At 40.7% G+C, this 18482-nt stretch overlaps 1 protein-coding gene across 2 annotated transcripts in view; it reads left to right on the top strand.

The window, feature by feature from the left end:
• Positions 1 to 18482, top strand: part of SLC30A9 (solute carrier family 30 member 9) — a 74686-nt gene that overhangs the window by 38774 nt on the left and 17430 nt on the right. For both annotated transcript variants that reach the window (XR_012787570.1, XM_075567252.1), the window contains exons 9-10: positions 1764 to 1866; positions 2206 to 2261. Coding sequence is in view for 1 of the 2 variants with exons in the window: in XM_075567252.1 (XP_075423367.1) it covers positions 1764 to 1866; positions 2206 to 2261 (159 nt within the window). In the remaining variant the exon portion in view is untranslated. The remainder of the gene's footprint in view (positions 1 to 1763; positions 1867 to 2205; positions 2262 to 18482) is intronic.

Below are 18482 nucleotides of genomic sequence, written 5' to 3'. Positions count from 1 at the left end.
TAATGTCTATTGAGCTGTTCCAAAAATGGCGGTCATTTGAATTATTCTGTACCATGATGAATATAGCCGTTCACAGCTGTAACGCACGTTCTTGCTCCCGTCAACCACCGACATCGCATCATTTGTTTTGCTATCGACGGCTGCATTTGTTTGCAGGGAGCCACAGTAAATTGCTCATTAAACAGCATGCCAATGGTAATGCAATAATGGTAACGTCTGCTACTTCTGTAGTATTGTGAGAAGCTAAGTGGGAACGGGGAACCTGGTTTGAATCCCAGTGTCAACTCTCCTTGTAGCCCGGGGCAAGTCACTTGATGTCATTTGATGTCCCTGTGCTACATGCACTAAAAATTGGGTTGTTCGAATTCTGTTGGAACAATGAGCCCCTGCCTTGAAGAGCTATGTACAGTGCTGCGTACACGGTCAGCAATATAAAATAAACAAATAGTTGTTGTAGGTCAAGATGTTCGCACTATTTCAGATTATCTTTGAAAAAAAGTATACAATGTTACCATTGTGTTATGCTTTGAAGCTTTAAATCACATAATAATTGTATTAGTTAATCAAGTCAAATGTAAAAACGAATTCCACAGCACTCCAAGTAAGTATCAAAAAGTATACTTTGTTTTGGATTCATTACAGTAAAGATATGAAAACATTTGACATCTACATGCCTCATATACTGTAGGGTCTCCAAGTTTGTTGCGGCCTCTGTAATAGAGTTACTCTGCAGGAATACATCATGCTCCCAGGGGTGCACTGCTGCTTCCAAAATTGTGTTCATGGTGCAGTCCCACACAGAGCCAGACAGAACTGGGTGGCAGTAATACATGATAACTAGGTGACTGCCTTTAAAATAATTACTCAAGTACCTGTATTTTAACATCATTTTTAAAGGTTATCCTTGTAATGTATACAGATTATAACCTAAGATTTAGTGGGTATCTGTACCACTCGCACTCCTAGACCCCGTCCTTTTTGCATTGTATGACAGGATTGTGATAATTCCCCTTTGTTTTCCATTGAAGCGAGCGCTATGAGAGAGTGCGTTATTATCAAACTTTCAGAAATGATCTAAGATGACATACTTGTTGATGTATGTCTTCTAAAAATATAAACAGACATCTAGATTGTAATGTGTTGATTTTGTTCCTATGTCAGACTAAACTTTGAATAGTTTCTTTAACCGGCCTGTACTGCTTCAACTTCATATGTTGACAAACAATAGTAAGGAGACAAATACACAATTTAAAAAAAAAATCCTTAACAAACAAAGGTGCCTAAACAAAGTGACCAAAAGGGGGTACTGCTAAATCCTTAGGGAACCTTTTATGCTTTGTAGCTACTGTACCCACTATGGGGAAAATAAGAAATCCCAGGGAGGATATTGCTACTATGAATTATACGAGGACCGCATGAATGTGCCATGTATAAAGGATACTAAAATGTGGTGCTTTGTTTCTTTTGAACACTACTTTAGCGTTTAGCGTTTAGCCCCTTTGCCGTCCAGAACAGATAAGCACCGTACAGTGGTCTGCATACTGCACACGTTTGTTTTTTTTGCCTAGCTATACTAGAAGCCATTTACAAAATATTCTCCAGTACAGGAGGAGGTACCAGTGATATGATCGTTCTGTTTTACCCCGTTGCATTTAGATCAGATAACAGGCAGTGTGTTGAAACCAATATTTGACATTTCAATTCATAGAAACTGACTGTTCTTTCTTCTTTTTTTGTCTCTTTTTTTTTTTTTTTTTAACCAGAAATGGGTTAAACTTCTTCTTTAAGCTTTTAGCCTGGGTGTACACAGGTTCTGCAAGCATGTTTTCAGAAGCTATCCATTCCTTAGCTGATACATGCAACCAGGTAAGAGAATTACATTTCTTTTTGTGGCCTATATTAAAAGAATGTATTGAGCCCAATCACTTAAAACATGAATAAAGAGCTGGATGGTTCCTCTTGGATACACCTATGTACTGTATATGTTAAAAACTATCAGTTAGGCATTGATCGTGAAATAAGGAAGTTTGAGACCTGCATGTGTATACGGATGTTTCAGGCTTTATTGTTCTCTTTTGGTGGGATATGTATGTTCTGATATTCTGTGCCGTCAATGCCATTGAATCCTATGGAAACTTTGCTATTCTGTGTAATACCAGGACATTATATACAAACACAAAGTTATTTTTCTTTTTCTTATTTCAGGCATTGCTAGTCTTGGGCATCTCTCAGTCTGCAAGAACACCAGATCCTGGCCACCCGTAAGATCCTTCTCTTTATTTAATGCATACCTTTTGCTGCCAGAGGTTGTGCAATGCACCTTTGGCATTAGAAAAATATCATTTGCAAATCACACATTCCTTTTTGTTTTGTTTTTCCTCTGCCCTCCATGGCAGTCGGACACGAATGGGTTAAGCCCTCTCCTCAGCTGAGCTGGACAGGTAAAAAGTATTAGCTCCAACCATATATATGGTCCCTCTCCCTCAGCATCATTATCTGGCCCTGCTGAGCAGGCTTACCTGGTAGGTGGGGGATATAGGAGATGCAGCCATCCGGTAGGTCGCTTGTGCCCCTCTACCCAGAAGTACCTCCAGGAGGGCAGGGTGGTGTTGCACACCATAAACTGCACATTTAAGGGCTACAACTACCACAGTCAGGACCTTCATCTTGGGCATGGAGGAGCACAAGGGAGGAAGACGCATCTCTCCTATTAAAGGAGCTGTAGCTGAACTGCGTTCATTTCAGCTAGTATCCCCTGCTTCCCAAGATACTTGCATGTAAAGGTGCTGCCAGTATCTCTTTTAAGTTTCAAGCGCCCACATCACGCGAACCAATAGAAGCCACAAGGGATGACATTGCAGCTTCCTATTGGGATGCGGGAGCTTCAAATCGCCATACTGGGGGCTCAACCAGAGCTGCTAGTGGGGGCACATTCTCAGGTATGCATCTCAGGACGCAGGGGGGCTCCAAAGCTGAAATTAACCTGAATCGGCTCCGGAGACACCCTGCTTCCCAGACCCCTAGTTGAAAAAGAAAAAAAAAAGAGAATTCAAAATAAATAGATAAACAAGAGGCACTGCTCCTTTTAAACCCCATGGGGTTTTTTTGCATCTTTGTTATTCTTTACTTCATGTATATGTTTTGGTTCTAGGACATATTTTTTTATTGATTTGCTGCCTAAAAATCCTGTTTTTCAGTCATGTCTACCCATTCTGCTAAAAATCCTCATAAAGGGGAAAGTTATAAGACTGCATCCAAACGAAGAATTTTAGTTTGTGATTAAAACACTTCCTGCTGATTGCAAGGAAAAGTTCTGTCCTGCATGTATGGTCACTAAAAATCCCCAGCCACCCGAGTATGGCTAACAGGATTTTTTGTTTAAAGTCCTCATTAGCTGAAACCTTTGTTAGTTAGGAAGATTTCAAAGTATTATAAACAGCTTTGAAGTATTGGAGGATTCAACAGTGGAGTCAGATAAAGGTTCGGCGATGTACCGGTATTTAGTAGTATTGCGATAACATAATCTCCCGGTGTGCCGATATGGGATGTCGGTGGTGAGAGGTGCAGCTTTGAATCTGCCACTGTGCAGTCTCGCACTGCCTCTCTCTCCAGTCCCCCTCCCTACCCGTTCCTGATTGCTGATTCAGAGGGAGGGGGAGAAGCTTCGGACAGCATGGGGAGTGTTTGTGAGTGAGCGCAGCTGGCAGCAGCAGGTAGGAAGGAACTCCTCTCCTCACTTTTTCCTTTTGTTAGGCCCTCCATTCCCCAACCCCCCCCCCCCCCCCCTGGGACACTTAACCCCTTCCCCACCCTCCCTCAGGGGCACTTAACTGCTTTCTTCCCCCCCCCCGGAAGTTAACCCTTTCCCCTCTCACCTGTGATGACACTTAACCCCTTCCCCACCCTCCCCATGGGACCCTTAACTCATGCCTGCACTTTACCCGTTCTCACCTACACTGCATCCATCACCGTAACGTCCCCCTTATCCCATCACTCCCACCCTTTATGAAAATGTTAAAAAAAAAACTGATTCAATCACATTTTTCGACAATTCTTAATTGTGGAAAAATCTGTAATATAGTTTTTAACATTTTATAAATTGTGTTTTTAAATGAATGGATTATCTCGGGGTGAGTGGGGTAGAGGTTTTTTTTAGGGTGATGTGAGGAAAGGTGACGTGTAAAGGGTTTGAAAATGAAAGACACTTTGTTTTAATAAATCTAAAGAAAATGTATTTATTTTGAGAACACATTTTAGTTAGATTTACAAGAACATTTTCAGACTTTATTTGAACAAATATTGCAATATATATCGTTAACATAAGACATTTCTTAATATCGTTATCGTAGTGAAAATTTTTATACTGCCCAACGCTGTCAGATCTGGATCTTACATTTCCCTTTGATCAGGATTTGTTTGCCTTATCTGACACAGAACAGCAACATTAGAGAGGAGAAACCCGCTTTTAACATTGATCAAGTCGAAGTGTTAATCAAATTCATTCAAGCAATTATGGGCATTCAGGATTGGGAACTGGTACATTACCCTCGGAGTGTTTTTATTTGAGAGTTCCATTAAGAAACAGTCTTCATTCTAAGTGCACCAGGCGATAAAGGATATCATCACTAATGAATGGGAATACCATATCTGAAACCTGCTACTTCCAGATGCTTCACCAGGATAACCCATTGCAAAATCAAGATGTCAAGTTCTGGCATGCTGTCACAAAGGTGGATGCGTCCATTTCAAGGCTGACCAGAAGAATGACTCTGTGTTTGGAGGAAGGGACCCTATTCAGAGACCCTATGGATCGTAAGTTTAGTATCTATTCTACATAAAGTAGCCATATAACAGCAGAAGCCGAAAGTAGTCTGGCTGTCTGTAACGTCCATAGCTAGGGCACTTTGAGTCTGGTTGGCAAATATACAGGAGGGTATCCCAGAGGTTGTGAAGAAGTCTACAATTTTAAAATCTATAATACAAAAAAATAACTCAAAGGGCGGTAGATTTTATATGTCAGGCCTCTTATGATTCCGTCTGTCTGGCGATAAGAACCATGGCTCGACAATGAAAGCCAGAAAAGCCCTATGGATCTGCTCTTGGTCTGCAGATAATTAAAATAAATTGTGCTTTGCCCTTTGTGGAGGAATTCTTGTTTGGAGTAAGATTAGCAGGTTAAAATCAATACCTACCACAGAACAGAAACTGAATCCCCCACTACAAGGGGTTCAACAGAAATACAACGGAAAAATGTTACCTAACGGTGCCAATGTGAAAATGTCATAAATGTACACAAAAACAAAATAAATAAAAACCAGCAAATACTGTGAAATATAAATGGTACGAGTATCAAAAGTCCTTGATTAGGTGTCCATAACAAATGAATCTCAATGTCCAAAGTTCCTTGCATCCAATGGAAGATGAGTTGGTGGATTTCAGCACATATAAGAGAAGGGGAAACAAAAATACATAGTGTAATACTGCTAGATTAGTAGAAATATACAAGGGGTACGGAATGGTGAGTTCCCTAATGAAGGTGTCGGCAAGAAGGTGAGATGAACAAAAAATACATTTATTAAAAACAATGATGATTGAAAACAGCTCCTCTCCTCACGGTGGCAAACAAAAATTGAAATCCTACTTACAAGACCCAAGTAGGACATGCGCAGTACAATAACGTGTTGTCACAGGAGCAAGCACTTCTCGCTAGCAGAAACCGTCCCCGGAGTCCCAACACTACGCTCTCCAGACCCGCTGGGGCGTGATGATCTTCCGGCGCGGTTAGCTGGTCGGTTAGATGGCTCGCTTCCCTTCTCCTTGTTCTGGGTCTCCCAGTGTCTCGGATGTCCGGTAGCTTCTCTCGCTAGAAGCGATGGTGTCGCAGACACAAGCCGGATATGACGTCGCGTCTTGGGAGATCCCGGATGGTTGTAAGTGAAGGAGCGCACGTAGGTACTGCACGGTTTGCGCACGCATCTAATTTAAATAAGTTATTTAGAATAGCGCATCTAATTTAAATAATAGTTATTTAGAATAGCAGCACTCCAGTTCTTTTTTCTTTTGTACAACAGAAATACAAGCTCTAATAGAATTATTTACCATCTATTACCGACGAAAGTAAGTTCAAAGGTTCAAAAACATCAAAGAAACAAATGAATTTATTCAAGGCTATTCCTAGTACAGATGAAGTCTGGTGAGTACAGAGCCATTTTAGATTTGGTACGGGTGAACAGATTCCTCAGAATAACATAACTCAAGATGGCGTTTCTTCAATCTATACTCCACGCCATTCAACCAGGAACCTTTATGACCTATAGATTTAAAGATGCATACATTAACTTCCCTGTTGCCAAGTCACATCCAGATATCTGTAGTTCCTCAAAAATGGTTTGGATAAGGGTCAATCTCTTCGTTCTTTGAAGGGACAGGTCGCAGCACTGCGAGTCCTGTTCCAAAAAACACTTGCCAGTAATATAGTCCATACGCCTTTTTCAAGCAATTAGAAAAGGCCTCAATTTAAATCGTTTGTGCAATCCTGGAACCTAAACCTGGAATTAGAAGCACTAATGGAGGAACCTTTCGGCCCAATTGAAAGCTCAATGTTAAAATGCCTAACAATTAAATTGGCTTTTTTTTGTAATTGTGATTGCTTTTGCCGGTAGGGTGAGCGAAATCAATGCTTTCTCGGCGGTAGAACCATTTACAATTGTGCACTTGGATAAAGTATTTCTTAGGGCAGACCCAAGGCTTTTACCTAAAGTGGTATCCAAATAAACCAGGGCATAATTGTTCTGTCTTTTTGCCCAATTCCAGTTAATTTGAAAGAGCAAAAATGTCTTGACTTGGTCAGATTAACAAAAATTTACTTTAGACAAAACCAGAGACTTCAGGAAAACAGATAGATTAGTAATCCCAGAAGGCAAAAGGAAAGGTTGGGCGGCATCTAAAGACACTGTTTCTACTTGGATTTAAGAGTGCATTAAAAATGCTTATACTCAGAGACTTAGAAGCGCCCAATATTGTGAATGTTCATTCTAATAGAGCAAAACGCTTAAAGCTACAGCAACTCCAGAGAAGTTGTGTAAGGCGCCAGTATGGTCATCCATTCTCACGTTCACCAAGTAGAAGCAAAATTTGTCCGCAAGATTTTGCGGGCTGTAATTAACTAATGTGTAAATAATACATTGGGTAGATATGCAAATCTCTTATTTTTTTTGTTATTGCTTTACACATCCCAGGAAATTACTTTTGGTGCTTCCCATTTGTGTCTAACGACCATGGAGGACAAAGAGGAAATGGAAGCATTATTCTCACCGAATAATTTTCGTTCCTCAAGCCCTCTATGGCAGTACTACTTCCGTCCCTCTTGTGTTTTGTTCGGTAGTGCGGGGAGTCTGGGGTATCATTTCAACCTGGGGAAAACCTTAAGGCTACGCTTATAGCGAGAGTGACGTCAGGCTGCGGTCGCTGGAAAAATCAAAATGAGATGACTTCCAGCGATTGCGACCAAGCCTTTGCTCCGTAGCGTCGCGCTTACTATAAGCGCACGCGACGGCGGCAATGCATTTCTTTTGACGCGTCGTTGTCGCCGCCAATAACAGATGGAGAGGAGAAAGGACCTTATGTAGGGGTGCAGCTAATACTTCTTACCTGTCCAGCTCAGCTGTGGAGAGGGCTTACCCCATTGGTGTCAGACTGTCGTAGAGGGCACGAGGAAAGAAAGTTATCTGGAAGAATAATGCTTCAGTTTTATGTCAAATATTGTGCATATATATCAGAGAAACAAGGAAAACCAACTCTGCATACTGTTTCTGTTGGAATGTTGACACATGACTACAGTATAGGGATAGTCCAAGCGGGAAAGGTCATTCACAGGATTTTTTCACACCATTAAGATGGGAAATACAGAAAATCGAAAATATGATTTATTTTTTAAATGTTATTTGCAAACTCTAAGAGACTGGCATTATTTTTTTGCGTCGCATATTAGGAAAATATTGCATATTCTTTTAGGAGCAGTTTAGTGGTAATTTCACTGCCCTTGAATTGGGTGAACATGGTTCATATGCCAGTATCGGCTTTGCTTGTGGCCTTGACAACGTAACTTTAATCGTTTTAGGCATCAAAAAATTACATTGTAATCTCCCTGCAAAAATTGTATATTGAGCGCTATACAAGGAAAAACAAAAAAAATTGCTATTTATTTTCTATTTATTTTACTACATTTATGTGGGGAGTATTTGAATAAATAAGGACTGTAAGTTGAAACAGCATTAAAGGAGCATCTGCTCCCAAAACAAAAACATCTCTCTCCCCCCCCCCCCACCTCCCTTAGCTTGGTAGCAAGGGAGCTCCGGGGCTGAGCCGTGTTGATTTCAGCTTGGGGGACCCCATGATTTGAGAGATACTTACCTTGGTAGGGGGTGCCTCTCTGCAGGTTTAAATGTCCCGGTCATGGGGGGCAATAGGAAGCTATAAGGGATGACTTTACGGCTTCTTATTGGCCCTATTGACATTTAAAGTTGCCTCCCCAAGCCCAGCTGAGCTGCTACAGGCACCCCCTACAGAGGTAAGTATCTCGGGAAGCAGGGGGTCCTCAGAGCTGAAATAAATGTGGTTCAGCTCCAGAGACCCCTGCTTCAAAGCTATGAAATAATGTAAAAAAAAAATGTCACTATGTTCTACTGCTTTAACAATTGTGGCACATAATAATCACATAATAATCAATTTATTTTCATAAATTAGGTGATGGATCTTGATGAGGTTACATCTATTTCTAATACTCTGCTAAATATGAAAAGCTTTACAGCTATTTATTATGGTTCTGAGATTTAAGTAAGGTATATTGTATTAGTTTCACGCTTTGGAATTATAGGAAATGCTGTTATTCTGATGTGTTCTTGTTTTTAAGAAGTTTGTTGCTTTTATATTGTTGGTTTTTTTTAATGCCATGGTTTTACTTACTATTGAATTAGTTGCAATGCTGAGCTTTGTCTAGTTTCCTTAGTACTGCATAATCTAATATATAAAGAGACACATGCTAGTATTATACAGGTGCCACCGACATCAACACTCTCCCTCACTGTCAAGAACACCACAATCTCCTCAACACCTCAAGCCCTATGTCTAGGGGTCATGTTTGACTTTGATCTCTCCTCCATTCCTCACATTCAGTCCCTCACGAAATCCTGCTGTGCCCACCTCTGAAATATTGCCAAGGATACGCCCTTTTCTCACTCATGATGCAACTAAAATCCGAATCTACTCACTACTCAATCATGTTCCCCCTCGATTTACTGCAATATTCTCTTAGTTGGCATTCCCCTTGTCCATCTCTCCCAACTCCAATCTATCCAAAATGCGGCGACTAGATTCATCTACCTCACTCATCTACCTCACTGCCCCACTTCTACTGCTTCATTACGCATATCCCTGTACTGGCTTCCCATAGCCTCTAGAATTACATTTTAAACAGTAATGGCTTACAAAGGTCTCAACAACACTGCCCCCCTTTACATCTCAGCCCTCGTCCACAAATACATACCTAAACGCCCCCTACGTTCTTCCCACTACATCTGCCTTTCCTTCCACCTTAATACCTCCTCTCACTACCGCCTGCAAGACTTCTCCCGTGCTGCCCCCTCTCTTTGGAATCCCTACTGCGTACCATCGGGCTCTCCCCCAGCTTTCAGGTGCTTAAAAACTACCTGAAAACGCACCTTTTCAAGGAAGCCTACACATCATACCTCTAACATCCAACTCCTCTCCAACCTTATTGGGACCAATATGTGGCTCACCAATCACCACCCTATGTAACACATCCTCCCCCCCCTTCCCCCAACCTTAATGGCTTCTGCTGTCAGACTAGGCCATATTCTAACCTGAGCCACACACCTTATCCTACAATGAGCAGCCACCTTACCTTCTTGTGTCAACATTGTCCCTCATTCCCTCTAGATGGTACGCTCTCACAAGCAGGGCTCCCACTACCTCTTTGTATCTGTTTGTCCTCGCCTGTATGTAACCGTTTGTTTTTTGTAATATACTTAACTCTGTAGCCCTATTTTACTGCGCTGAGTAATGTGTTGGCGTCTCACAAATAAACGATAATATACAATGCATTTTCTGTGTTAGAAGCTAGTTAATGTGTCGTACCCAAGTAAAGATGGCAGTGATGATAAACTTTCTGTCGCTGCAACTGCTATAAACCCGATTTCTCTCTTCGTCCCTCCTATGCCATTACAATCAAATGGCGATTTAAGTCCGGCACAGTTGGGAGTAGGGGAGGACAAAATTAATCCGGTTTCAGCAACTCCTATAAGGCCTGGTCTCTTCCTTTGTTGTTTGTATGACTTGTCATGGGTGTAGGCTCTCTCCTTACAGGGTTTGTTCTTTTGTTATTTCTCGGTACAGGGTGCGTTCTGGCTTCCCTATGACAAGAAAAGGAGAACATTTTCCTGAAAGTCCCTTAGTGCCACCATTTAGTTGTTTGTCTAGTGGGAAAAAAGTAGGCTTACTCGTAGGCCATGGTGCTAAAATTATGCCTCTTGCACTGTGGTATTCAGCGGCAAACTATGCCCTCCTGCTTATCTGAATAGATTTTAGCTGCTATTTGAAGCAACACCAGTCTGGAATATGGGGACCACAGGTATATAAACAAGGCCACCTGATATTGCAAAGGTATGGTTGCCTTCTATGATTTATTAATATCCTCTATGGAAGATTTGCATAACTGCTATAGAATACGTGTGTTTCGGAAGCAGGCAGGTGCCTTATTTTTTTCCTTTTAGCTTCTGTTGGTGAGAACATTTTTTTTTTTAGTGGGTTTTTTTCTGGACTGGCCTCCACTTGTTGTTCCTGGGTACAGCCACCTGTTGCATTTAGACTAATTAGCCAATTAAGCCTCCACCTTACCAGTGAGTTGGCTGAGCCCTTCTGCTCTGACCAGAAAGTATTGCTGCTATGTTAGATTTTTCTATAGAAAGTGATCTGTGTTACAGGGCAGCGCTTGGATATGCCCCATCAGTTTCTACTTGCATCGGTGGGACAAAGAGAGAACAGATTTTTTTTTCTTGTACCGTCAAGTACTTTTCTGCTAGTCCCTTCATGCCAATACAACCTTTCCCTCCCTATTGAATTTTGATTGTTTTTCTTTTCTCTTTTGTTGCTCGACTAGACTGATAACTGCTTTGAGCAGGAGAGTGGGGTACCAAATTTGTTTCATGTTTAGTCCTACCTCCAACTGGGCACGGCTTAATTCTCATTTTTACTGGCATGGAGGGACCAGACAAAAAGTAATTTACCAGTTTTCACTTCAATACTACTAGAAAAAGTACTGGAGAATTTCACAATTTGATATGTGATAAAGATTAAAAATAAGAAGAAAAAAATCAAACTACAGTAGCAAAACATTATATTATATTATATTGTCCCGGTTGAGTTGTACCTTTCAAACGATAAAAGTGTTTTTCAAATTATTAAAGTAAGGCTCTTGCACGAAGGTAAGACTACAAAACAATGATCTGACAATTAACCACCTAATTCTACCATTTGTTTAAATGCGTTTTATAGCAATCAATTATCCATTTATGTCATTACAGGTATTTGCATATGCAGAGGTTCTTAACTTACTTCTGTGGTTTCTCCATGTTCTAGAATAGCACCATCTTGTCCTCTTTCTAAGATTAAATAGGGTTGAAAGGTTACAAAAAAATAAGAGTTGGGGCGATTTATTATTAACACAGTACAGTAGCTACTATCAAAGTCTTCCGCAATGAATATGCAGGCAAGCAGAACAAAAGCTTGAAGGCTTCACAGCAAACTGTAACATGATATGGACCAATCTGCTGACAATGTAAAATGCTAGATTAAGAAAACGGGTGTGTGGGGGGGGGGGTATGGGGGAGGGGTGGCGGAGGCGAGAGTGCTGCTCTTGGTGAAGATATTAACTGTTTGTCCTTTACAATATTACAATATAGTGCTGTGTCAAACCATCATCCTGGAGAAATATAAAAAAAATGGCCCAAACACACATACCCTGGCTTTCTCAGCTAATTGTATTTTTTTCCTTGGTGCCACCTCCCCACCATTCTATATTCTAACACGGAGTTATAGCCAACAGGAGAGTTGTTCACCAGAACAGTTACTCTCTCTTTGTTTGGAGAGGGATAGTGTAGTGCAGGGCATTTTGACTGGTAGTGAGCTGCCAGCTTCTTCTCTATAATTATAATTCTCTGTACTTCTTTGTGACGCGCTGAGTAGACTTTTGGCGCTATATAAATAAAGACATACAATACAAGGCTGCGGCCCCGCTGGCGCTGACCGTGCTCATGCTTGAGTGCGGCAACGTCACCAACTCTCTAAGCATGAGCGCCAGGTGTCGTGTATTTCGCAAGCACGCGGGGGGGCGCGCATGGGGGCAAATTAAGCGCACTTGAAAGTTAAAACATTTTTTGTTTACTCAAGCACCAAGCTTGAGTGAGCGTGCGTGCCCGCACTGCGGGAGCGGGGACTTACACATATAGATTTATGTAAGTAAAAACGGCAATCACCGCACGCTCAGCGCCAGCGTGGACGCAGCCTAACTTAATTGCTCAAGCAGCTACCGATGTAGCAGGCGTTATTACCAGCGCTGAAGCAAATTAATGCAAAATAACGTGTGTCATCTCCATAACACTTGTTTTCAATAGCACTTCTCTTAAATTACTTCAGTGTCAACACATTGTATTAACGAGTGCAATAACATCTGCTACATCTGTAGGTGCAATTTTTTATATTGCAACTAGTCAAATAGCACTGGAGTAGTGCATAGTTCTAGTAGCGCTTTTGGTCATGGTGCTTTGTTGGTTCATAAGAAGCCGAGATGTTTTTAAGCAGTAATCCAAGCTGTTTGTTTTTATATACATATAAATATATTTTATTATTATTTTAAGCACCACAGTACTCCAAAGCACAGGGATACAACAGTTTCTGAGAGTTACATTTGAAATTCCCTTACCATAATTATTGTCTAGGGTGAAACCATATGACCACTAGGGTTTGCCTCTCTCTGGTGGACAACAGAAAGTTGTGACATCATTGTAAGATGACATTGCAGCTTCTGATTGGATGACCCCGCAGCCATACAGTAGTTCATTGTTACTGCTTTTATGGAACATCAAGAAGAGTCATTGATAGCTATCAATAGTGTAGTCCAGTGTTTTTTTTTGTTTTGTTTTTTAGTTTTTTTTGTTTTTAAGGAACCCTATAATTATATTGTGACATTCTGAGAGACACCAACACCCTCTAATAGCGCGACTGAGATCAGATGCATTGTAAGGAACCCCAACCCTCTCTAATAACGCATCCGAGATGTCAATGAAAACGTAACTTGTCTTTTGAACACTTATGTATGTACTTTCTAATATACTGCATTAAACTGATTTGTATATTAGAGGGAGCCCACTGGCCCTAGTTCAACCCTACTTTCCTTTGCAGAAGCTACTTTTGATGGATGGAAGTGTCACAATTTATTAAGAGTGGGAGTCCCAAATATGGGTTTGAATTTTTATTACCAGTCGGATACCTTTATTGTAATTTTTCAGTTATTCAATCCAATAGTTTCCTCAACTGACTGCTGTGCAATGTGGTTTCTCATTTTTCTAGCATGTACGGTTTCTTCTGTCAGCACCAACCTATATTGATTTGATCACTTGATCAGAGAACTGAAAGCTTGAGACCTTAGAGTCCAAGTTGTATACTCTACAGCCGCTGTCATACCAGTATCTTACGTAAATGGGCCATTACGGCGTTTCATTCCCTTGCTTAAAATCTGACCTAAATAAAAAATGCATTTCTAACACCTTACCGTGCTCGGCAGAGGATTATGCCTGTATGTCCTCTTTACCACTACAAATTGGCAGGGAGCAGTAAAAAGGCTTGTAAAGCAACTTTGGACATACAGCAAAATACTTATTTTCCCTGTGAATAATTACCTGCTTTTGGACTTAATGCTCAGAAATCATAAATATGGAAATGTATTTCCAGTATCAAAACATATCTGAGATTGCACATAAAGACTGCAGGAATTAAATTCAGAATGGCATTCCGAGGATATTTAAATACTACCCTGTTCATTAAACATCTGAATGCATTAAAAAAAGGGATTAAATCAATTTCTTCAGCAGCTGTGGTGCATAACATTAAAGTAATAAGATTAGATCTAAATAGCCTGTGCCGAGAAGGGATTAGAACAAAAAAAATCTGAATTGAATAGCATTTTTTTTTTTTTTTTTTAAAGGAATTTGAGTTATTGCATGAAATAGAAATACCCGGTCATATATTGGCCACATTTCAAACTTGTAGCTTTTGCTACGCTGAGTATCATATGTTGACATTAAATTATTGGCGACAAATACAGTAACATTGACCACTCAAGCAGCACTTCAGGAAGCAATCAATTTAATTGTTTTGCTCCTATTTACTTTGTATGCCTACCCTACATACAAACTGTGGGGGGCGTATTTTGGGGGATTTTGCTGAGCAGCCTAACAGTGTAAATCATGGGAATGCTGAGTGTGCATGGATGAGATCAGATTTAAAAGTAAACATTTCGAAAAAAGTATTCCAAAGTATTGTGTTTTACTATTTTTCAGTTGTGTGGTGGATGACCTAGTGTAATATTAGGTGTCGGGTCATTAGTAATTTATCTACATAGCACAGGCTGTTGGGCGAGAGGGCTGTCTAATTGGTCTTCTTTATGTACCAATCTTCTTCCTTGAAAGGGACAAACCAGCTTAGGTCATAAGTGTGAGGCTTATGGTAAGGCCATATTGTGTTTAAACAAAAAAAAACCTTCACGTAATGTTTCCCTGACCTAAAGAAACGTAATCATACTTGAAACAAATATTTCTGTTTTGGTCAAAGTGGAAATTAACATGCAACGTGCCCATCTGACATTCAAGATACTCGCGGTCCTGGTAAACGAATGACCTTCCCTGAAAGTAATGTCATTTTTGCTTGTGTTTAGGGCAGACTGACTGGCTCTCTGAGATCACAATGCAATCTTAAGGAACAAGGAGGATTTCATCGTCTATTACTGACATTGGGGCCAGTGCCTGGCCATATGATCACTGCACTAATAATATGTGACCATGGCACTGTAATGTCTGTGCCAATACTTCAATGGCTTCAGAGTGCTTCAGAGACTGAAATAGTTTTTCCCTTCTCTTCGGGATTGTTTCCTCTGCCTTTACACCTTTTCTATCCTGATCAGCGGGCAGGAGAAGTAGAGAAGAGACCTTTTACTTGTGCACGGTTGTGCTCCAAACGCTGTGACAAAACACAGAAGGGAGAAACTCGAGGAAAACAAAACTCTCTGGCATCTCATCGTACAGCGTTAACGAACGTTTAATGTTAAATATATGCAGGTGTCTAAAGTATTATTCCCCCGCAATTATCTTTTTACACATCACTGAGATGGCTTCACTTTGGTCCCAGGAAGGACTGTGTCCCTAAAAGAAGGGTTTTCATGTTCAATATGATCATATAAATATAATTTCCTAGAATCCCTAGTTGCAGTAGAAGCACTGTATGCTAGGAGATTATGGTGAAAAGCAAGTTTTCAGACCTGTCCTGAGACACATGAATGTGCTCACAAGTGGTATTTTTATTTGCTGTGTACTGTACGATGGAGGTTTATTTTTATTTTTTACCCAACATAACTTTTATATTATGTGTGGTTGAAAGCTATTTCAACTTCACGTTGCAAAGCCAAGATAACTAGCCTCATACTGAAGAGACCCAAAAGGTTGAAACAACCGTCTGTGAGTAGGTTTACTGGCTATGCACTACTTTAACCCATGCTGTGCTGAAAAAGCAGTGTGACACCAGGCTTATGTATTTATGTATATCTTTATATAGCGCAATTCATGTACATAGCGCTTCACAGCAGTAATACACGTTATAATCATATAACTAACAAATAACACATAATGGGAAGCAGTGCTTTCAGACAAAGTGACGTTTAGGAGAAAGAGTCCCTGCCACGAAGAGCTTAAATCTAATTGTTAAGTAGAAGGAACGTACAGAAACTGTAGGAAGGTGTTCTGGTAAATGCGTCTGCAATGGGCCAAGGTTTATGGATGAAACGTATAGTAACAGCCACGGAGCTACTTATATGCTTCGTTAAACAGGTTTGTTTTAAGATGGGTTTTAAAGGTGGATAGAGAGGGTGCTAGTCGGATATTAAGGGGAAGGGCATTCCAGAGGTGCGGGGCAGTCAGTAAGAAAGGTTTAAGACGGGAGAGGGTTTTAGACACAAAATGGGGTAGAGAGAAGACATCCTTGAGCAGAACGCAAGAGCCGGGATGGTGTATAGCGAGAAATTAGGGCTGAGATGTAAGGAGGGGCAGAAGAGTGTACAACTTTAAAAGTGAGGAGGAGAATTGAGTGTGAGATGCGGGATTTGATAGGTAGCTGGGAGAGGGATTTCAGCAGGGGAAACGCTGAGACAGATTTAGGAAAGAGTAGTGATTCTGGCAGCATCGTTAAGGATAGATTGTAGGGGAGACAGACAAGAGGCAGGAGGTTACAAAAGTTGAGATGGGAGAGAATGAGTGCCTGTCAGAGTTTTAGCAGTCGAGCAACAGAGGAAAGGGTGTACTTTTGTAATATTGTGGTGGTAAAAAAAGACAGGATTTAGCTACTTTTTGAATGTGAGAGAGGAGTCGAGTGTAACCCCTAGGCAGCGTGCTTGTGCTATTGCGTCTATGATAGTGCCTCCAATAGTAATGTGGAAGGAGGAAGTAGAGCCAGGTTTGGGAGGAAGTATGAGGAGCTCTGTTTTTGCCATGTTAAGTTTAACTCGGCGGAAGGGCCATGCAGGATATAGTGGAGAGACCTTCAGAAACTTTGGTCTGTACAGCAGGTGTAAGGTCAGAGACAGAGCCCTGGGGTACCCCCACAGAGAGATCTATAGAGGAGGTATTGGCAAAAGAGACACAAAGTACAATGGGAGAGGTAAGAGGAGATCCAGGATAGAGCTTTGTTATGAATACCAATAGTATGGAGAATGTAAAGGAATAGAGGGTGGTCCACAGTATCAGATGCAGCAGAGGTGTCGAGTAATACGAGCAGCGTGTGATGACCTTTGTCTTTGGCAGCATGGAGGTCATTGGTTATTTTAGTAGGCCTGTGGGTGGCGACTGTTGGGAGTAAGTGCACTTTAACCTTGCCAGGCGGAGGGCTCTATGGTGCCGAAAAGCCATGTGGTGGAGAGTGGGCAGGGCTAATTTATGTGTGATTCTCTGGGGCCATTACTCACTAGACGGCCAGGCTAGTGAGGTGCTCAGCTTGGTGGTCTTTTAGCGGGCTATGGTTGGTACCTTCGGCCTTTACACCGGGGTTGAGCATCCTGACAAGGTTGGCACTTACACAGGTACATTATTTGTTTTAATAAAGCTGTTGCCTTTGTACCTCCACAGACCTTGTTTATTTATAATTGTATGGGGACGTGTGAGCTGGGATGGGGGGGGGTGGTGTTGGGAGAGTTTCCTCGCAGGCAGGCTCCAAAGTCAAGGAAAAGACAGCATCATCATTTGAAGAATCAAATAACATGCACGAATTGTAGTTTTACAATACGCAGTAGCAGGTTTTAATGGTTCCCACGGAGTTAAAACAAAAAACAAAAAATAGGATGTTTTAGCTGTATTGATTTATTGAATTTGTTTAAGGAATTCCAATTATATGTGTAAGTTGATTGAGTGATTGCTTTTGTAAATTGACACTGCTTTTGACACTCAGTAAAGAAGTGTGGCAATCTATAATTGTGATCACTGTAATTGATTTGGGATTGATTCATTTATATGTATAAAAATAGCTGCTCTATAGCCCACTCAGGTCTACGTCAATATCTGGAATAATGTGCATCATTAAACTGCAGTAAATGTTCTATTAACTGGGCTACAGAGTAGTCCTATAATCCAAAAGAGCAATAGAACCATTTTCAGTATCTTGCAAAGCACAAACTCAAGACTCTACTGACCCAAAAGTGATGAAGTCTGTTTTTTGCGTAGTGATATTGTCCTTAAACATACTGTATATGGGATGTGTATACATTTTCAGGAGCATTAAATATATGAATATGTACATCTACAGTATTTGGGTGCCATTATGATGCGTGAATTGAAATACAAACCTTAAATGTACTCTTTTCAGGAGCTTCTGGATTCTTTTATTTGCTTTCCACAATATCAATAAAAATGCAATCTAGATATTTTTCAACAAGAAAAGATGGTTGTCATTCTGTAGTGTATATTACTAGTAGACCAATTGGCTAAGTGACAAACTTTTTTTTATTTGATCAAAATGAAGATTTCACATAGATAACGTATATCCAACGTCAGTGTGTATTTTCTTTGCAAAGTAGAAAACTATGATTTCAAAAGCAAATTGGTAATAACTTTGTTAATATGAAGAATTTAAGAAATTAACGTTTGAATATA

This window comes from Ascaphus truei, chromosome 1 (genome assembly GCF_040206685.1).
Source record: "Ascaphus truei isolate aAscTru1 chromosome 1, aAscTru1.hap1, whole genome shotgun sequence".
Taxonomy (NCBI): Eukaryota; Metazoa; Chordata; class Amphibia; order Anura; family Ascaphidae; genus Ascaphus; species Ascaphus truei.
Note: the sequence above shows the minus strand (reverse complement) of the source record. Positions and strands in the feature narration are given on the sequence as shown.